A 23774-nucleotide genomic window follows, 5' to 3' on the forward strand; every position below is an offset into this window, starting at 1 on the left:
ATCTCCATGTCAGGATAATCTCACCGGATTCCTTTGGGTAACATCTTTTTTAAACCAAATTGAAATGAGGTGACCATTTTGATACAAATCAAAATTTGGTATCCAAAATGAGAATTGGGTATAACTAGGTGTCCTACATAAATATTTACTCGAAAAGTTAAACTTGTCTATCTAATCCTCATATTATAAAATGAAGTTTTATCAAAAACTCAATAAGTGCACTCAAGAAATTTCCTATAATTTATTACAACATTATAAGCAATACCAACTCAATTCAATAAAACCAAAATTCAAATATTAAAACAATATATTTATATATATGCATATATGTGTATACGTGTATTCCTATAAATTCATACCTACATAAATATATATATATATATATATATATATATTAAACAATATAAAATTGTCAAACAGAAAGACATGAAAAATTCCAGCTGTGGAAAATTGAAAAATTAAAGCTAGAAATTTACCATAAAATTAGGGTTTTGGCGTTGATCTTCGTCAAAGTTTGTTGGATTTGATCAATGGCCATCCTGATGCCGTCCAGAGCTTGCCCAGTGCCACCATTTCGTCATTTCTCTTCTTCCGAAGGGAAATGAAGCACTGCCGACATCCTCCCCCTTGTGCCCTAGCATCCACCTCCACCTCATCCTAAACCACCATGCCACCAAATTAAGCGATCACAAGAGAGATCGGACGGGGAAGAAGAGAGGAGAAATTAATTGGGAATTAAATTGGAAACACATACATATATCGATCTTGGCCGGAGAGAGGTAGGTGATGTCCATGTCGGCGGAGACCTTCAGATCACCAGATGGCGGCGGCGCCAACGAGGTCGATGACGGTGGACATCATTCCAGGGATCCAGTTCCCATCAGAGTCCTACAGATCATCAAGGAGGGTTGGGATGGGGGCTTGGTCACCACGCTCTCCAACCATCTCCTCGCTGCTGCTTCTTTGCTATCGCCATCCTCTTCGCCCATTCTTATCTCGCTCTTGAAATTTAAAACCAATGCAAACTATCTGTTTTACTGGGATCCGCTCAAGTTCTTTTCTTCTAAAAAATATTTGCTGATACTTATCTTTGCTAGGTAATCTGTTGAATGGTGGCTCCAACTTACTTAACCAGAGCAAGAATGTCAAAAGTTTGGCTCTCATGATGTATATTACTCACTTATATGTCAGGATACAAAATCTAAAATTTTTGTTGATTTTTCATGATGAATATTTTCAGGAGATTGATCTAGCTATAGGAACATTGGGCACAATTCAATCAGGGAATACAAAGTTACTGGAAATTAAATAGTTGAAAATTTTATTTTATTTTTTGTGATCTCATTTTTCGTCACAAAAAAAATTCAACTATTTAATTTCTAGTAAATGTTGTCACAAAAAACGAGATTAACACAGTGGTCTTAAAGGCTTTGCTTGTTTAGAGCTCAAATCGAAACCTTCTAAAAACCAATAAGCAAAATTTGTTTAACATATTTTAGGGACCAAATTCGATATGTGTGTGTATATATATATGTAAATGTATTTTTAAAAGAAAAACTATTCAAATTTTAATTCAAGAACCAAAGTGACCATGGGGATCGGTGGCAATTGTTTGGCTTCCTTTAATTCAAGAACCAAAGTGACTCAATTAGCTCTAGATGTAGAGATACATGCTATTAATGGTCACAAGATTTGCTTTTTTTTTTTTCCTTTTTTTTAAATTCTTTTACATAGTTTATGTGACGGATAAGTAATAATTGTTGTTTTGCTTTATCTTTTTTAATCTTCAAAGTTAAATTTATTGAATTTTTTTTCAATGATGGTTATTTGTTAATGTTTTTTTTTCAACACTTTCAATCTTAGGTTCATATATAGTAGGAATATGTTATTTAGGTTTTGATTATGTGTTTTATCCTTTTATTTTGATGATTGTTTATTTATTTAAAACAACAAAAGCTAAATGCAATATGGAACTTGTCTCTCCTCAATTTAGAAGAAATAATGGTATAAAAGTTGTCATTAAATTAGAATTTTTTCTAATTTTTAAAATTTTTTTATTAAATTTTTTTTTTCTGAATATGCAGAATAAGGATCAAAAAGAGGAAATAACATTTAAGTCCTAAACAAGGAGTTAAATTCAAGCAAAAGTTGAAGTTGAAAGCAAAAAAGAACATTCAAATACATAGTGGAGTACTTCATCTCTAAATTTAGGACAATTTTATAATCCTTTTTTTCATTTATAAAAAAGATAATTTCATAATTGTATTTTGGATATTCAAATTTCTAATTTATATTTTCGAGATTAGAATTTTGTATATTTTGACGATATTTATTTATTTATTTTTATATAATATTAAATACTTTTATTTGCTTGTGTGACAATATTTTTGCTAGTAAAAATTTGTCTTTTGTAACAAAAGTATCTAAGATATAACTTTATATTTATCACAAATAATTTAATATATTAGTAACAAAATTAGCGTAATATATAATTTCAATAAAATTATTACTTTTGACAAAAAAGTTTTTCACTATTTTCAATCATTTTAGAGTTAAAAATGTTATTCCAATAAAATAGACTATTATAACCACTTATTTGTCACTGTTGTGTAAATTTTTTTTTTTTTGTGTCAACAATATTGTAACAATAAAATGGTTTATTGTGACGGCTTTTTCATCACTTATTAGCATTTTTCTTGTGTGAACAATGTGTTTACAATAAAATAGACAATTTCAACCACGTATTCATCCTCATGTCTTTTTTTTATGTTAAGAAAATTGACACATGTTTAAAAATTTTCTGTCAACAAAATTGACATAAACAAATAAGGTTATTGTAGCCACATCATCTTGTCACAAATACTAAATTTGTTAATGTTATGAATTTGGTCACAAAATTATAGAGTAATTATGACCATTTGTCTAAAATGATCACTTTTGTATAAGCATCGGAGGTATTTGTGACGGGAGGTGATAACTTCTAAAATTTGCTAATATTACTAATTGCAACTTAAATTACTACTTTTAGTGATAACTATTGTTATCACTAAAAAAACAATTTGTTACAGTGTGATGGCCCAATCTTCATAGCGTAGGATCAAGGTAAAGGGATAACTAGCTGCGAACAACCGGGGTGGATACAACCCATGAGTTGGGGAGAGACGATTTGAAGATTCAAGTACTCTGGCCTGCTGACCAAACAATCACAGAACCACAAAGTATAAACTAATCCACATAAAAAGCCAGGAAGCGTCGAGCACGAATTAGGGGAAGCCAGAACTTTTCTCTCCCGAATCCGTGAGAACTCACAAAAACAATGGTGGAAGACAACTCTTGTTTTTTGAATAATAAACAAAATTGGATCATCCCAAGGGAGAAGGTACAAGGCTATTTATAGCCAACTTAAATTTGGGATACAAGAAAACTATTTTATTAAAATTTGCTAAAAAATTGGTCTAAACATAGGAATGGTAAATCGTGGTACTGTAGCACATGAATAGCAATTATTATGGCAAGTGCAATCGCTCCAACCTTAAACTTGGAATACTTCAATTACTTGATTTCTCGGCTGATTGGGATTTGATTGGTTTCTTTTTATTATTTTCATAAATTCTTGGTTGGTTAGGATTGATTTTATCTCCTTTCATTAATTATGTTTGTGTAAGAAAAAAAGATATTGGGGTGGTTTGACGTAAAAAGAAACCACATCTCCCTTTGTTTTATGTGGGGCTAGCAAAGATAGGAGTAGTTTCCTCCTTGGGAGCACACGTGAGTGTGAGCCCCACATGTGTCGTAGCTCCAAATGTTCCTCTCTTGCTATACTCTTGTTTGGCTAAGTTTGGAATTAAGTTCTCGATTCTGATACATCTAAGTATAATTAAAGTATAAAAAATTTGGAAGTACCACCATATCACTATAATTTGATAATAAGCTCAAGTTAGTGTTCACCTAGTTTTGGATTTGTTTAGCATAGCTTCATGTAAATTGTCCTTGATATGTTTTCTCTTTCATGCCAGATGGTGTAGATGGTGGTTTAGTAGCCATGGGTGTGATGCCCTCATCAACTGGCCATACCAATTAAAGTTGTGGAAAGGGCGGTGGATGTTGTAAATGCTTCAAAAAAGTCTTCCTTTGTCGGTAGGGTCTCGAATGGTAAGACGGGATCTAATCATAGGAGATGGACGAGTGGACAAGACATGTGAGAACGGCTACTGGAGGATATTGTTCACTTACTGGTAAGGGTGAAGCCTCAATACAAGCCAGTGCTGATGCAGCTAAAGGAGGTCCACAAGGTCCACAAGATGTGTGTGTGTGTGTGGGGGAAAGGGGATTAATTTAGGTTTTTGTGTTGATATCTGATTTGGATCCGGATCAAATTAATTAGATGGATCCTAGTTATTTAGTTAACTAGTTTTGATTTGTTTTTTTATATATTTTCTAATAATATTTTAATCTTAAAAAATCCACTTCAACACTAAGGATGGAAAAACTAATAATGTCTGTTTGTGAACTGAGATTTCTCAATTAAAACAATATAAATACCTCTTGTGGTGAAACAAAAATTAAAGGGGCAATCTAACCTGCTTCATTAGAATACCAAATACGGGTTTAAAAAAATCAGTTATAGGACGGAATCTCTTGTTCTTTTAAAATATTAATCTACATTACACATGCAAATAGAGAAGCAAACATCTATCATGCATGTACTACTCTTCCTTCGCTGTATGTGATTAATGGAATACCTATTGGTAAGTAAATTATCAAAAACATAGTACAAATGCACTTATACACGTGTGTGTTAGCTTGCCAAGCTACGTACGCTATCGCCTTACGAAATTTAATTGACTATTCATCTCAGGTTGGATGTATATATACTATGCTATAGCTATATATAAACTCAAAGACTACGGAAGTTTTTGATGCTCTATTGATCGACCTCTTTGTCTACCGTCTCCTTTAATTATTAATGTTATCTGGCATTTGGCAACCACAGCACGCACATAGCCAAAAATACGTTTCAACATATGGGACAGGTCCACGCTAGCCTTCATGGTGGAAATTCAGTTGCTTATTCATAAGCTTAAGCGCTAACTAATGATACGTCATTGCCTGCATATAGATATATATCCATGCAATTATAATCAAAGTTTCTGATGAACTTCTGAAAGACTATCGGTACAACGAGTCAAGCATAAAATGCATCATGTGCACCATGTCGTAGAGTGTCATATATAGAGTGACGTGGGTACATGCATGGGCATGAGATTTCCATATTATAAAAAAACGTGGCTGACATCGTCAACTTTTGTACTGCTGGCATCATTAATTGAGCCTTATTTATTAGTGTTTTCTTGAAACTTCTTTGGTTTTTCCTACTAAATACTTCTATTAGCGTGGATTGATTCAGTTTGCTAATCTCTTTGAATTTAAAGATCAGATAAATTTAATAAAGACTGTCAAGAGTCAGATTTTATGTTATTTTGAACTTTAGCAAGCACGTTTTAAAAAATTCATTAAAACCCTTAAGTATTTAGTTATTTCTAATAATTGTTTCAAAACTATATTGTTGATATATATTATCATTTATCATTTTATAAATAAATCTATTTTGGATTAAAATTATTTGGAAATTTTAATTGTTATAAAAATAAAATATAATTTCTTCAGAAAAATTATTTTAAAATAGATTTAATTTAAAAAAAAAACGTACATCCCAAAATAAGAAATGGCACCCATCTCATTTTTTTTTAATATATATATATATATATATCCATTTATATATTTACCAAACTTAGAAAGAGATTTTAAATCTGTTATAAATTTCTATGGTGAAAAAAATGATATGTATTTTCAAAATTTTTCAGAAAATTTATTTAAAAACCATTCAATATTTAGATATTTATATTTATTTTTTATAAAATAAATTGTATATATATATTATGATTTTATAAATATATCAATTTCAGATTAAAATTATTTGGAAATTTTATAAATAATTTAAATTATAAATAGTTATTATAATTGATATCGAGACTGTTAAATTTGATGACGTGGATTTGTATTATATGACAAGCCAAGGTGTGACATGACAAGAGAATGGTGACGTGGCATGTGATGTCTCATCAAAGGAAAATGTGACTATGATGATGATGATGTGGTGAAATATTAATGAAGCTTCAAGGATTATGAAGATCAAGGTAGAGAATTTATTTAGTAGATATTTCTCTCAATGGAATCATGTGATGTTCAACTATTTTAAGAAAGTGCATCAAGACTAAAGGATCTCTTCAAGAAAGGTAAGTTTTATTTTAGGTATGATTGTCTATCCTTGGTAAGATCCGGAATGACAATTCATATCTTTGATAGAACTCCTTTTTAAAAAGATCTATTTGAAGAGAGAGGAATATTCTATCATTGGCAAGTATTCAAGATCATGAAGATTGTATGAAGCTATTAGAAGACACAAGTTAAACTTGGTATGAAGCTATTAGAAGACATAAGATTTAGTTTGGTGTGAAGCTATTTGAAGACACAAACTAAATAAGGTAAGAAGACATGCCAAGAAGATTATCAGACCATATTTAGCAAACTCAATTTCAAGGAAGATCCAAGAGCTATCTATGGATGGAACTATTCATGGAGACTAGTCATGTGAGGAGATTGATTGAAGATTGTATGAGATATGATTAGAGATTTGGAGATCCAAGCATGGATGATTGAAGATCATGCTTGAAGATATTGAAGACTAAACTTGGATGAAGATGAGATCAAGTTTAGTAACAATATTTTCATGAGTCAAACGAAGATCATTTGGGAAGACCAAACTTGGGCCAAGTTTGGAAAGAAGATCTGGAGATCTTCGGTGGCTATCTTTGGTGAGATGGTCGCGTGTCCCTTGGTGGGCACGCCCCTCTGGAGAGCGAGACCTTCTGAAGTGACGTGAGGAAGGAAGCAGCTGCAGACAGAAGGAGCTCGGGTCGAGTCAACTTCTACGAGGTGGACTGAAGGAACCGGGAGGTTGAAGGTGGCAGATTCGGGTGCATCTGGCTAGAACTCAATCATGATCGGTAAGATGGGCCATGTTGCAACACTTTGGAAGGTGTCCAAGTTAGGAAGCCGCGGAGAATTCTACAAGAGGTAACTTTATTAGACGTCGGTGCGTCTATATAAGAGATCCTGCTTGAAGATTTAGGATGAGCCAACCAGTGAGAGACTCTTGGGTGAGAGTTGAGTGAGTGGCCGTCAGGTAATCTAGAGAGGATATTCTTTGTATTGAAAAAGTGAGTGAGTGTTGTACTCCTTGTTCCTATACCTCCTTTAGTGGATTGTTTCTCCGGGCCTGACCCCAGATGTAGGGAAGATTGTGCCGAACGGGGTTACCAATTTACTTGTCTCCTTTCTCTTGATGCTTGATTGTGTGTGTATTTGTTTAATCTTTGAGTGAGTTTTTGAGTGAACTTAGCACATCACACCTCACCGGAACCATCAAAGACAAAATATATAAATTTTTAAAAATAAAAATTTATTTTAAGATGGATTTAATTTTAATCATGTACATCCAAAACGGAGAAATGGCTTTTTAAAATTAATTTTATTTTTTAATATATATACTAAAATTTTTAAAAAAATTAACTTCATTTATAAATTGAATTTGTAATAGATTAGAAATAGAAAACAATTGTGTAACTTTTTTTCCCTTTATAGTGAAGCCACATCTTAAGCACTGGGCAGTGCTGCTGACCGGAAACTCTAATCGTTAGGTATATATCTCTAATATAATTGAAATTATATATACTCCCAAATATATATATATATATTATATATATATATTAAAAAAAAAACCTCGGCAGCATGAATCCTTCCGATTAGAAGACTCGGCCTCAACAAATTTCACAATGTCCTTTAGTTCTCTACAAGTTCATCACTACCCGATGAGTCCCTACTTATGTAAAGTAATACCCCCACTCATCCTTGTTTTTTTAAATTACTATTTTACCTCTAATTTATTTATTTATTTTGTCATTATACAAACTCCCGGTGGCCATCAAACCAGATAATGCGAGATTGAGCAAGCTCACCTAACAACGAGGTGCCATAGTAGCTCACTAAGATCATACTAACTAAGGTGCTTAACTAAAAGAAGACAAGTGCTAGATGTGATACCTTGCCCCTCACTCTCCTTCCTGGTTATTTTTCTTTGGTAGTTATTAGGGTAGAGAGTTTTCACCATATTTTTTAGTTTAGTGGGAGTAATTTAAGTAATTATCACCCAAGCTAACTCACTTATGTCTTTTTCTTAAATGTACAAGGGTGTTGTTGTTTTTTGCCAAATACTTATTCATTCTAGTTCATCTTTCAAAAGCATGAGGATAACTTAGTCATTTCTTGAAGTCTATGGCATTTTGGTTGATATGTTGAAGTCATGGAGACAAAAGGGTATTTCTCCTTAAATGCTCATCCATATTTTGAAATTCACTTTTCCTAAGAGCCTAAGCCTTCTAAGTCTTCTCTTCTTCACTCTAATGGCTGATATTCTCCTAATCTTTGGCCAACTTTATTTGCTTTGAATTTAGAAGGCGGGGAGCACTTGAGCAAGGGAAAGACTGTGGAGGAAGCTTAACTACCTTTTGCTCTTCATTGTTGTGAGTGAACTTGGGTATTATCAATGCACATCTTCTTTAAGGATTTAAATGATAACCATGCTTTCTTAAAATGTACATATATCTATTTTGTATTATTTATTACTTGGCTCTAACTAATTAGAGCATAGTTGGTTGGGAATATGATTCCTTTTGAAGTTAAGATATAATTTATTTTGTCCAACTCGATTTCAGTCCCATTTCATGTACTTTAGACCTATGTTGACATACTTGCAATCCTTCGCAAGTTTTCGACCATTCACTTAGGTAGTGTTTGGATAGTGGGATATTGTATTCCATAGATGGGGGATATCCATGGATGGGAATATCCATGTTTAAATGTTTGTTTGGTGAGATTTAATCGTAAGAATAAAGATTGTTTGGTGTTTGGTTAGAGGGATAAAAATATATAAAGTTTTGGATATCCATTTTTGAATGTTTGGTTGGATGGATATGGGAGTGTTATGATAACCCTAACCATGAGGAGGTGAAGTTACCTCTTTATTTAATTAATAATTTTTTAAAATATTTTCAAATTGTTTAATTAAATTCAATTATAGTGGATTACTAAAGAAATTTATTTTTAAAATATTTTAAGTAAGTATTTGATTTAAATAATGGATATTAATACATAAATTTTTTATTTATTTAGCATCAAATATTTTTAATGGATTATTAATGAATAACATAGCAATTTCTTATTTAACTTAATTTTTTGAATTTAATTTAATTTAAAATATTGAGATAAACATTTAAAAATTGAAGTAATTAATAAAATCATAATGTAAAGAAACTAAATGTATTCTAGATTTTATTGATTATGATTATTGACCTGGAAAATCCATGATACTTTTCAAGCAGTTTGAAGTTTTGTGTATTTTGTTTATGGCAGAATGTTAAAAACTAAGAATGTATTTATACAACAACAAAACACATTGCTTAAAATAAAACAATAAGCTCTCTATGAAAAACTCTATAGATACCAAGTATTAAGAGACTCATCAGCGTTGGCAATTTGGAATTCCCAAATTCAAAGCTTGATAATTAACTCAGACCAGCTTGATAATTAACTCAAATCCACATGACCAGCTAATGACAAAATGATTATAGATTAAGACAATGAAAATATTAGCATTACAATAATTCAATAAGCCTCAAAATATAGTTCCAATCTAATAGCATTACACAGTAATAACAAATCCAACACCATAAGTGAAGCTATAAGTTTACAACCAAGTTATAAAAAACATTAACAACATAATGGCGTAGTTCAAAACTAAAAAACACAAGTGATCAACCCTTAGGCAAAACACATGCCATGTTTACAATCCCAAACTAAAAAGCTTGTCCTGGCGGTCCTACAAGTTCCTCTACCATGTATTGGCGGAGAATATCTAGTGCGCCCAAAAATTTGAATGTTCAGGTCTCACTATGTGCATAATATGAATAAACTTTGGCCACATCACATGTTGAGTAACCAACTGCATGCTTCACTTAACTTGGTGGTAAGAGTGACTGGGTTATGCTCCTCAATTGCAAGTGCAAGTCTATTCATTTTTGAACCTATAGTTTGTGCCAAGGCACAATCAGCACTAGCATCTCTTTTTTTACTTTTCTTTCTTGTTTGCGCTTCATGAGAGGTATGCGCTTGTGAGCTATTTGATGTCGGTGAGGGTGTCTCAAACCCGTAGTTATTGTCAAATTGTCCATGTCCAAGATTCTCTAGTGTCAATCCAATATTAAAATTATCTTGTGAAAAGTTTGGTACACCATCATCAGTTGGAGGTGTCTCAACACTATGTGAGCAAAACGCCCTGTTGCATGATCATTGCCACAAACAACTTCAAGCAAATCATAGTCTTCAATGGGTTTATTTATATATAGTTTTTCATTTGGATGGATCTATTAACAAAATAATAAAAATTATCATTAATGTTAGACAAATATAAACAAACTGTAACTGGTAACCACAAAATTGTAAGACATAAAGAGCATACCATCAAATATGTCATGCATTCCTCTTCACCCATAATTATTTTCTTGTTTTCTTCATCCCAACCCACACCACTCATCTCTCAAAGTCTTCTAATTATAGCCCATTTGCGCTTTAATGTTGGGAGATGGTTATGTATGTTAGTCTCGGTACAGTCTTTAACAAAATTCTCTCTCAAAGCATGTATGACTTCATGAATTGCTTGTAGTTTGAATGTCTTATCACACTTCAGACCATTTTCCACATGTGTTGCCATAAATTGCAAGAAAAACTTGCTTTCACTCGGTCTCCATCGCATATTACCTACATTCTTCCTACTGCTTGATGAATGACTACCAGCTTCCATTTTTTCCTGTTATATTGCAAACACACATTCATATACAAACCTTTATATAGTAATGAAAATATAGAATACTTGGTCTTAAGAATTCATTCATAGCAACTCTATTAATTATTCAACATCGGCAACAATGTAAGAATTCACAATATATGAAAACCAAAGCAATTCAACATCAAACTACAATGTGTGGTAAACAGAAATACAGATAAACATAAAAAAAATAACATAACATATCCTTGATAAATACATTTATCTATTGTTCCACATATCATGCATTATCTGATCCCTTTTGTCCAACAACTCCCTAACATCTTCAAGTTGCCCTCTCCTTGAAGCATGAACTCTTATCTCTTGTTCTTATTCCTCCTCGGAGGGTATCAATCTGTCACCACCCTGTCTAATAATAATATATTGTGAAGAATGCAACATGCAACACTAGGTCAACTTAGGTACTATATGGAAAGAAGGGCCTAGATGTGAGAATCTTAAACCAACTTTTCGAAGACCCAAATGCATGCTCAACTAAAATACGCGCTGACAAATGCCTATGGTTAAACAACTCCTTAGGGTTTTCAGGAATACGTGACCCGAATTCCATCAAGTGATATCTAACACCTCTAAAAGGTGCAATAAATCCAGGACTTGTAGCATATCCTGCATCGACGAGGAAATATTTTCCAGAACAACAAAATGATATAGAATTATGCTATATACTATAATAACAGTTTATGTTTTGTATATTAATTAGTAAATAAATAATAACATATACCTTGTGGCACTTTAAGACCATTGGATCTTTCTAAAGCATCATCCAAGACTATTGCGTCATATGCAAACCCTTCCCAACCAGCAAGCACATAAGTGATGTTAAGATCAAAGTCTACTGCAGCAAGCACATTTTGTGTTGGAAAACCTTTTCTACTATGAAAAGATGCAACCATGTCTATTGGAACACTCGCATGTATATGTGTGTCATCAAGGGCCCCAATACAATCCTAAGAACACGTAAGTTTGTTGAGTCATTCTTAAAATACGATTGTTCAATATATTTGGTAAACATGTAGATATAATTATATACCTTAAAGTATGGAAAGAATCTTGAGCGTTGTGCAATGTAGGTTGATAAAGTACTTGATGGAGGTCCGATAAACTCTTTTTGTAATTCTCCAATGGCATGTAGGACAAGATTTAAATATCTGCTAACGGTTTTTCCAGACCTAAAAAAATTGTGTCCGATGACTCTATTTTGTTGGTTGTGACCAACAATATGCAAGAACATCAGCAATTGTTCTTCCACTTTGATATTTATTAAAATTTTGAGAAGTCCACGAGATCGTAGTAATGAGCACAAGCTAAAGAAAGTGAATTTATTCATTATAACCATGTTAATACATGTTGTGTAATCACCATTTAACAAGCGGTCAAGATAATTCTCTCTATCCAAGCCTCTACGGGAATTGGGTGCTCGGCATAATCTATACTTACTTATATGTGTCACTATAATTCCCTTAATTGTGGCCGCAATTGCTATGATCTCTTGTAATTTCCGTGTAGTTTTTCTTTTATTCCTTTCTATGAAAAATCACCTAATTGACAAAATATTACTAATAATGATGATGATGATAATAATAATAATAATAATAATAATAATCAAAGTGGAATGGAAAATAAATGTTCATGACTCCCATTCCTTCAATTGTCATTACATTCTGGCAAATTGGTTTAAGGAAAAATTATTCAATTACTAAGTGCAAACAAACCTCATGATGGTTTTATGCCATCTAATTTGAAACAGAGAGTTACAAAAATGGAAAATGAATACAAAAACATTAAAATAAAGTAACAATATTAGATAGTTCAAAGACTCAACTGATTAAGTATATTGCTAACTGCAGAATTAATACCATGAATTTTTATCAGCAAGTGCTAGAAATTGGTGTGGTCAGATGTCAATGGGAAGCAATCTTGACATAAAGTTGACATACATAACTAGCAGAAATCATGAAATTCATTATATTAAACCAGGTAGAACAGAGAAAAATTACAAAAATGATGAGAATGTAGGAAAGCAAGACTGGCATAGATAAATCAACATTAAAGAAATGAGTGATGAGAATCCACAAAACCATCAATGGCAAAAGCAAAGAACATCAATAATCAAGAACACAACAGAGTTGCATAGGCCCTAGTTAAACATGACTAGACCACCCCGAGAAGAATCACTGAATAATACTGCATAATTTGGACTCTTTAAAGAAACTCTTGTTCAAGGAAAAAAGATGTAACAAATCCAAGCATCCAAGTATAGGCAACTACACAGTAAGCCTGACCCATTGTTTTTCCCTCACCATAGCTCATCATGCTTTTCTAGTTTTTAGGAGCTTCTCCGGACTATAAAGAACCCCAGAAAAACAGTTATACAAATTAAGAAGTTAAATTGAAGCTTTGAAGATGAAGTTCCGTGTGTATATATATATATGGTATAACATCGGTGCTCTAAAGAACCTTCTTCATTGTTCTCTTGTAGCCTTTATAGTAAATGAACACCCAAAAAACCCAAGTCTACAACAACACATTGAAGTGAAATAAGATAAAGAGAAGCCAAAATAGCACTTTCAGTGGTTGTCAGACTTCTCCCCCAGATGCTACCATTACTAGAATTTGGACACATGGTGAATAAGCCTATCTAGAAGTTAAAAATTTAAAATAACACCTCATAATTTTTCAGCCTAGACACAAATATGTCATGCAACTTCTCCCAAAAAGTATTGTAGTACACATGTTAGTAAGTAGTGGCCATTATAAAATCCCAGAGCCTAGCTTTATGCAAAGTGATCCACAGAATATATGATGCATAAATCTATCAGCATCACTACTCCACCTAAGTTGGTAAATCTGGGAGATTCAGCAAAATAATCATGACTTAAACTTTCTACACAAAAAATCATGTTTATGTAAACACTTCACAAAAATCTAACAACACAATCACATTCAACAGTTTATCTTGGTGCTTTATCTTATTCACATATAGATATGTTCATACCATAAAGCTAGCCTTGGGTAGCACTTCTTGGAAGATTATTTTAATCAAATTCCACATCAACAAATTAGTTTGCTAATTGATTTTCTTAAACTTTATAAACACATAAATAAAGAAAACAAACTTATCATAGATGGTGGTGAAAAGTGGATAAATAGTCAATTGTACATTTTTTAATGGAAATTTTTAAATACCCTGCTGTGTGTTCACTCTTTCTATAGTTTTTTTACATGATCTGAAATTTAGATTTTTATTTATTTATTTTATTATTATATTTTCTATTAAGAGATCAAGTAATCAAGACAATATCAAATCTCAAAATCATCATCAAGTCACTAATCCATATTAAGATGATTTTGCTAACAAAAAAAAATCGAAATTTTAATAAAGAAAACAGATAATGATCCATCAAAACATCAACCAAAATTTGAATGCAAAGCAATGGACAAGAGATCAGGATTAAATCCAATTAAAAAAGGTTAGATGATTGGGCATCCACGGAACTAGTTGAAAAGATAAAATATTTTTCAATTAAAAATAAACAAGACTAGATTTTCTTAATTTATTATTATTTTTTTGAATGAAAAAAAGGAAGAAGGAGAAGGAGAAGACCTGTTCGCTGCGCTGGATCTTGAGAGAAGAACGGCCGATCGATGCAGCCTCGCTCGAGATGGTTGAGACCAATGAGGGTGAGCTGGATCCTGAGAGAAGAACGCCCATTCACTGCCGCCGCCGTTTGAGATGGTTGGGACCAACGAGGCAGCAATGGATCCTGAGAGAAGAATAACTGTTCACTATTGTCTCCGCCTGAGATTTTGAAGCTTCGAGAGTCAGTTAGTTTATCACGATGTGGTTGGGATGGAGATGGATAAGAGAGGAATGAAGGATGGAATAAACCATGGGATGAGTGGCGTCCAAACCGAATCGGTGGGATGCCACTCATCCAATTTTGAGGGATGGGGGCCATCCCCATCCAGACCCATACGGGAAACCAAACAACCGGATGGGCCTATAGCCTTGGATATATATCTTGAAATATATACATCATTATCATAGGGATTTGTGGCTTCTCTATAAAATGGTGTAGAATAGTATCCTTATGCTATATGTTTCTTTTATTGTTCCACAGATTTTGTGAGATTTATATTCTCAAAATGCTTGCATATTTGTAGTAAATTGCAATGGTATACCATTCCAATATGTGGAATCTATGGTATATTAGTGATAACATTGAAATATGACATGGAAAACATTATGTTCTGTATGTGAATGTTTATACTCCATGGTTAAGATATTGATGATTTATGATCTTTTCCATGTGTCTTGATGGTGATGTGCTATGTGTGATTCATTGCAGTGGAGGTCCCCATGGCCTGTAGAGGCAGCATGGTAGATCATTATATTACCCATATCATGAGGCATATAGAGAGCCTGAATGGGACCAAACTTGACTGAGACCCTCGGAGTCACCACATGAGGCTCCTAGAGGCCAACGCCAAGGAAGGCTACCAAGTTTTCTTATTAAATAATAAAATAACCTTGACGGGTTCCTAACTCTAGTTGTGTCGACAACAAGGGGAACATTCTTTGCGGCTAGCCTAAAAGTTTTCATGAGTTTTACATGATGATGTTATAAATTTACAGTTTATATACGAAGTATGTAGGTATATGTTTTTATACATTTTGTTCTTTATGGTTTCATTTCTGTCTTTGTTGAACTATGTGCCTTGTTCCCTCACTGAGTAATCGTATTACTCATCACACTATTTTTTTTCATTTTTCTTCTCAAGTTGACTAATGCATGCTGTGAAACTTCAGTTGTACAGCTCATCCAGTATTTTATTGTATAGGTCTGTGGATTGTATCTTGTATATGTTTGTCTCATTGTATAGACTGGATCCATTGGGTTGTATCTGATCAGTTACATTTGCATTTTGTATCTTTGTTCCTAAGTTCAAGGTGAATTTGTTGGGTTATGTGTTTATTATCTATAAATCTAGGTTTATTTAGGCCTTGCAGCGACTTGGGTGTGGATAACAGTTGTCCCTTCCTAAGTCATTGTAGCAATTGCCACGTGCCTAATTGTGGGTCGGGGAGTGACACTAGGTACCCCAACCTAATAAAATTCTAATTATCTTCTTAGTCAAATAAAGGGATGGCTAGCTCTTGAAGAGCTACCCAACCATGGTTAAAATCATAATTTTAAAAAATTAAACAATTTTTCAAATATTTGAATTCCCACAAATGTATAAATCAATAGAATTTCACAAATAGCTGGCTGGTCATATGCAGCCATACCAATTAATTATAAATCCTTTTTTTGGTTTTTTTTTTTTCATCGAGCAATTAGAAAAAAAATTTTAAAATTTATGAAATGACCAAATGGCCTTCTACACTCTCATAATATAAGATGTTATTTTACATTCTCCTTCTCATTTTTCTCATGTTACTCAGAGCTTCTCACAAATTTCTTTCATTTAAATTGCATTCTAAAAGTCCAGTGATAATCCAAAAACGAAAATAGAATTTAAATTAGTTGGGAAGGTGATAATTTACAGATTTCCAAAAACAAGTAATATTTATTTATACTAGGCAAACTCCTCGAGAGATTTTTACAATTTTGAGGATTTAAAAACAATATCATATATATAATATAATGAAAAAATAATGTGATTAAATAACTCTTACAATATTAATAAAAAAACTCTTACAATAGAAATTATTAGCTAATTTTAGTTTTGAAAGCTCTCATGGACATTTGTTATATACACAATAAGTGTAATTAAAAATTTTCAATTCTTAATATTATAATTAATTTAAACAAAATTTAAATATAATAAAAATAAATAATTTTTTTTGTTAAAATACTCTAGTTTTAAAATAGTATACATCTACTAATTTAATAATATGTATAGATTAATATAAAATTATAAATGGGAGAGAAGATAATTTGGAAAGTGGTTAGTATAAAACACTGTACATGTGAAATTTGAATTTTATGTAATATATATATATATATATATACATTGCGCATGGATAATAACTGCTTAATTGCACCGTATTTGTAACATATTTCGAAGGGATATATTAATAACTGATTATTTTTTTTAACCTTTTAAAATGAGAAAAAAAAATTATATTCAGAAGGAAAATTTCCATTAAATTTTATTCAAAATAAATTTTCCATTAAATTTAACCCTTACAAAATTCATACCTAAAGAGTCTTTCAGCTGATCACAGAGTTCTAAATTGATGTGTAAAACCACTCCTATTTAATCACCCCTGTAAGTGCAAAACCAGTTTTTTATTCTTAATTTAAATCTTTTGCTTATTTGATTTATTTATTTATTTATTTATTTGCATTCATTCACATCATCCTTGGTGATCACATTTGTATTGCATCATGCTTGCTTGTTTGACCACGTCTTTATTGAGATGGTGCATTGCATATAACATTGAGCGCTAGTATTCCACTATAAGAACTTATGAGGAACTTTTGCAAAGCTTTACGAGTTTCATACCAATTATAAAGTTCTTGACTTTGACTTTTGGTCAGTCATCATATCAGAAGTCATATATGGTAGCACTTGTTTTTTGTTGGTGTTTTAGGGTGCTCATGTTTAATTAGAACTTCAGATGTTGGGATCCAAATAAAAATTAAAGAAAAAAAAAAAGTAAGTTTAATATATGTTCAAACTCGTCCAACTGACAAATTTTTTTTTGTCTGGTGGTTAGAGATGTGTAATACAATCAATTGGTTCAAACATCTAAAAAAAATATTGTTGGGTAAAAAAAAAATTATTTTAGCATTATTTATTGCAATTAAATTTTAAATATCATTATTTTATGTGAAATTTTTTTTATTAATATTTTAATTTCTGCTTCAATCAATCATCACTTGATAATGACTTCTTATGTTGTATGGATGGCCTAAAGGCAAAATCAGCATTTTCAAAGTTTTATTAAAAGAGGAATAATTCTCATATATCTGAATGGATAAATTGGGATTATGAATTTGTTATTTTGAGTTTAGTTAATTTTTGATTTTTTTATCAAATACTCGACATTCCCTGGCTATGTAACATAGCTTTGTGTTTATTAGTTTGGTTTTTTAGGGATATAAATTCAAATAATTTAAAAGGTCATATATGCAGATTTTTCATAATAAAATAATTAGGCCATATAGTATGTGTTTGTATAAAATACGTTTGTGTTTATTCGATATGTTTTTATAGGAATATGCATTCAAATATTTTGTAGGGTTATATATGCAAATTTTACATAATAAAATAATTAGACCATATAGTATATGTTTACATAAAATATTTGTTACAAACAATAGCGCATGATTATAATTTCACAAGTTGTTCATTAATATTGTGAAAACTAATATTATAAAATCTTCAAATTTATTTTAGAATTTTAAAAAATAAAATAAAAATGATTTAGAGTCGGTGTTAAAGAAAGGTAAATGCATCAAAATATTAAATCCTTGTAGATGAAGGAGATGTGAGGTGTACCATGTTGAAAATGAGGATAAAGTGATTTAAATTAAATATAACATTTTGTAAAGAGGATGCCAAGAGTTCAGCAGAAAATGTTGATCTAATATATGCAATAAATAACTTTAAAATTACAACTTAAAATTTATCTTAAATCAACCACCATATCATTTTTTTTGCCGGTGTTTTCACATTTGCATTCAACGTACTCGTCCTTATCTTAATTATTATTTAAACAAAAGAAGTATTTTTTTTTCTTTTGATAAAACGTGTGTTTTTGGTTTTGAATAATTAAATGAGTAAATTGAGGAGACATTACTAATAATAATGCTCATGTTGTGCCAATTTTAAATCATAGTCAATTAGTACAAATTGAATTATTTAATTATTCCAACACACACCAGAACAAAATTAAACAAAGACTGTTTATGAAATTAATGAATCAATTTTAAATGAAAAACCAAGACAGATATTTCAATGAGGAACATGAACACCAGTATTAATCATATATTTATTATGGGTGTACAAATATGTACATGTATTACAAAAAGCAAGGTAGAAGAAACACTCTATATTTTCCCCATCCACACACTTCATGCCTTCATCCAAACCTCCACATTTGTCATGATATGTCTAGAATATGATTGGTCTAATAATCAGAGGCAAGAAAAGCATTGCATGTAAACTTCCATGTATCTTCCAATTTAGTTCTCCATTCTGAATTTTCCATGGAAATGTCCAAAATATCTTCTTCAACGAAGACTTTGTATTTTCCAAGTCCTCTCGATCTCCCTTGCTAAACTAACATAAGATATATATTTATACATACACAACCATTGAGCTTTGAAGAAAGATTGTTTCAATCACTGTGTTTACCATTCACTTGTGTTAAAGTAACCAATAACAAAGATGAAGAAGCAACTCCAACTGCCACAGCCATTGGCATTGCCATCCACAAGCTCTGCATCAAATAATGCAGAGATTGACACCCAAGGGTCAATGAAGATAAAGACGAAGAAGACGATATTGTTGCTAAGAATGTTTCATTCTTTTGATGAGAATGGAGATGGAAAGATATCACCTGAAGAGTTGTATAAATGTGTGCAAAATGTGGACCGGAAAGAGCTGCACATGTCCATGGAGGAAGCTAAGGCAATTGTGGAGATGTTAGACTCAAATGGGGATGGATTGCTTGACTTGAATGATTTTGTTAGATTGATGGAATGTGAGTGCAAGGAAGAGGAATGCAAGATCTTGAGAGATGCTTTTCAAGTGTATGAGATGGAAGGACAAGGATGCATCACTCCTAAGAGTCTCAGCAGCGCCCTCGCCCGGCTTGGCCAACGGAGGTCTGTGGATGAATGCGCTGCCATGATTCGTCATTTTGATCTCAACGGAGATGGTGTTATTAGTTTCGATGAGTTCAGAATTATGATGCATTAAGGTGTTGATTGTAGGTTTTTTATGGACTTAGTCATACGATGTGCACCACATGTTAATGACTAACTTAATTTTCGCACACCAAAAAATTTTTACTCTGGAACCATTTGTTGAGGCAACCTGGTTAAACCCGCTCTCCCGGTGTATATATATATATATTTAATCTTTATTGATGTAATAAACTTGGCTTAAAGCAAATTATGTATGGCATCAAATGTAACCATTTGGCCATATGTTGCTTGTTATTGACTAATCCAAATGAGTTGATAGACTTGACTGAAGGTCAACTGCTCACTCTTCTGGTAAGATGTTAATTCCACAAAATGGGGATCTCACACGCGCCACGTAATGTTCTATTTGATGTTTGACAAGCCCTTCACTACAGTGTGAAAATTATGGTTTTGTAGAGAAGTTTTAATTGCCCCTTCCTATGAATCATATGCGTAGTATAAACATCAGAAGCAATAAGAAATATTAGTTTTTTTTTTATTTTACCTACATTATTTTGGTACTTGTATTTTCAAAATGTTAGACCATAATATTTAATATTAATTTTAATTGAAATCAATATCATTATGAAGTTAATCCAAATATAATTTAAATTAATATTCTCTCATTTCGTCCAATTTTATCACAAGTTACTCAACGCATATTAATCCATGCTTATATTAAAGAAATAAATTACGCAAATCATAACAGTGAGCCATTATTATTGATAATCATCTTCTATCACTACAAGAAAATGGGATATCAAAGACTGAAATTTACGTCATTGATTGGTAAAATTCCGTTGGTAATAACTTTTATCGACGGAAATTTCCATTCCGTCACTGAAAAACAAGTCACGAATGCTATTAAGTTGGGGAAAAAAATATTCCGTCGGTGATGTTGAAGTATCAACAACGGAATTTTATTTCACTGAAAGTATTTATTACCAACGAAATTCCGTCTCTGCTAGTCTTTATCACCAACGAAATTTTATCACTGAAGGTGTTTATTACCAACGAAATTCCGTCTCTGATAGTCTTTATCACCAATGGAATTTCATCAATAAAGGTATTTATTGCCAATAAAATTCCATCTCTGATAGTCTTTATCACCAACGGAATTTCGTCCCTGAAAGTTTCATTACCAACAGAATTCTGTCACTGAAGATGTTTTTCACCAATGGAATTCTGTATTTGATAGTCTTTATCACCTACGGAATTCTGTCACTCAAAGTGTTTATTACCAACAAAATTCGGTCACTAATAGTCTTCATCACCCACAGAATTCCGTACCTGAAGATGCTTATCGCCAACGAAATTCCGTTATTGAGAGTGTTTATTACCAACAGAATTCCATCTCTAATAGTTTTTATCACCCTTGGAATTTGGTTCCTGAAAGTTTTTATTACCAACTGAATTTCATCTTTGATAGTATTTTTTTATTTTATTATTATTATTATTATTATTATTTTAATTTCTTGCTTCATTTCCCTGTATTACATGTAATCAAAACTATTTCACAAACTTTATATAATAAACAAAATCATTTATTCATAATAAAAACAAGTTCAATAGTATTCAAAGCAAGTAAGTTCAATATTTCATCATATCAAAAAACATGTTCATACATAACCAAAACATGAATAAGAGAAGTCAAATGTCAATTAAACTAGTTATGAAGTACCCACGTTCTATAATTCACTCCCTCATCATTCAATCCTCATCATCAATTCTTCTTGCCCTCTATCATTCGTCCCAAGTTGAGAAAACCCATCATTCTGAGCAACTATTTTGGATTTAACATCTCAGTAATTTGAGACAAAAATGTCTTGATTTCATTTTGAGTCTTCACTATACTTTTTGGTGAATCCTCCAAAATTGGAGTTTGTCCTTCACAACCGTCACTTCTTCTCATAGATTATCAACTTCGGTAGAAGAATGTGAAATTTGATCAACTAGTGGACTACAAGCTGAGTATGATGCTTCCCCAGTACTATTGGAAGGAGACAATATACTTTTTTCTCATGGCGTGGTCCCAAACACATATACATGAGTCCATGTAGTCTCCATTCCTCCAATTGCATCATACCAAACTTGCGGATCAAATTCAGGATGACAAGATTCATCATCACCATAATTCTTGCTCATTGAAAAAGTATAAGATTTCTACAAAAATATGAAACTTGCATTAGTGTTACATTAAACATAACAAAAAAAAAAATTATAAACATATAAGAAACATAAATTTTATACAAATAATTCGAAAATAATTATGAAATAGAATTACTTACACTAACGGATTTAGACTTATTATCAAATTAATCACCAAGGCCCTTCTCACATTTGTGGGTGTGATTAAACACTTCTCTATATGTTGGTTACCGACTTACTTGTGTTGCCTATATATAGATATGGAATAAATTATACATGATCATAAAATTAAAAGAAAATGTAAAGCATAAAAAAAAAGTAACTTTAAGCAATAATAATCATGTATACCATCCTCTCCATATGAAGCAAAAAAGGAATCGAACCACTAGTATGTTTGGTAATGCTTCCATCTTTATCAGTGATCCTATTTTGCTTGGCTTTTCGAGATAGATTTTTCCATGCTTCAGTATTCAAAACATTGTGAATTAATCGATCCCAAATATCAACTCTTACCTTACCTTCATTATACCTTTTGCACTCACTAACACCAAAATGCTTCTTTGCCTGACTCCTTTCTTCTTCCATCATTCTATTAAATCATTCTTTACATGTAGTATCCCATATTTTTTGTACAATATTTGTTTTTTCTACATGCTACACAAATTTCTCCTAACAAAATATATGTAAATCAAATGTTGCCAACACTAGTTTTGATCAATAAAAATGATACAATATATTCAAAGTGCAAAGGTAGTAAAATATTTGCATCAAATAGAAGCTTGTCAAATTTTGGGTTTCTAAAACAAGTATTGTATACCAAATTCATCTACTTACTTAGAATATAATTCTCATTTTTTACGAAATGTTGATGCAAACTAATAAATAAATACGCTACCAAGATATATTTGACGGAGAACACATTCAAAATACATTTCTATCCAAGAAGACAAACACATGAGGAGAGTCAAATTTAAAATAAAAATTAAAAATAAGGATCAAATTAGCAACATATTCAACATGCATTTTCATCTAAAGATATCTTAATAACTTTTGGGAAAAGAAGAAACCATGAATATTTTGATATGTAGTTTTATTTATATAATTCAACAATTAAGCACCAAATTTCATGTTTCGTTGATTTCCAATTAAAATAAAAAAAATTCAAATACATAGATAATATGTATGTCTTAAAAAGAAAATATACAAATTTCTATCCAAGAAGTCAAACACAAAAGTGGAGCCAAATTTATAACAAAAATTAAAAATAAGGATCAAATTATAAATATATTCAACATGCATTTCTATCTATCTAAACATATATATTTTAATCTATAAGAACTTTTGGGAAAAGAAGATAACATTAATTGTTTGATATGTAATACTTATTAATATAATTCACTAATCAAGCACCGAAATTTCATGTTTTATTGATTGCCAAAAAACCAAATAATAATAATTCAACTACATTGACAACATGTATGTCTTAAAAAAAAATATAAAAATATCTATTCAAGAAGACAAACACATGAGTAGATTCAAATTTAAAACAAAAATTTAAAATAAGGATCAAATTATAAACATATTCAACATGCATTTCTATCCAACATAAAAAACAATCATCCAATTAACCTACATAACAAGTTACTAATAAACCTATAAGAAACTATTACGAACCATGAAAA

The 23774-nt window shown here is 31.5% G+C and overlaps 1 protein-coding gene across 1 annotated transcript; it reads left to right on the forward strand.

The window, feature by feature from the left end:
* The first annotated feature begins 19368 nt into the window (after nucleotides 1-19368).
* Nucleotides 19369-20127, forward strand: LOC120267864 (putative calcium-binding protein CML19). Its single transcript, XM_039275539.1, has one exon. The coding sequence runs from the start codon at nucleotides 19424-19426 to the stop codon at nucleotides 19955-19957; it is 534 nt and encodes a 177-aa protein (XP_039131473.1). The 5' UTR covers nucleotides 19369-19423; the 3' UTR covers nucleotides 19958-20127.
* Nucleotides 20128-23774: the final 3647 nt, after the last annotated feature.

This window comes from Dioscorea cayenensis, chromosome 8, assembly GCF_009730915.1.
Source record: "Dioscorea cayenensis subsp. rotundata cultivar TDr96_F1 chromosome 8, TDr96_F1_v2_PseudoChromosome.rev07_lg8_w22 25.fasta, whole genome shotgun sequence".
Lineage (NCBI taxonomy): Eukaryota > Viridiplantae > Streptophyta > Magnoliopsida > Dioscoreales > Dioscoreaceae > Dioscorea > Dioscorea cayenensis.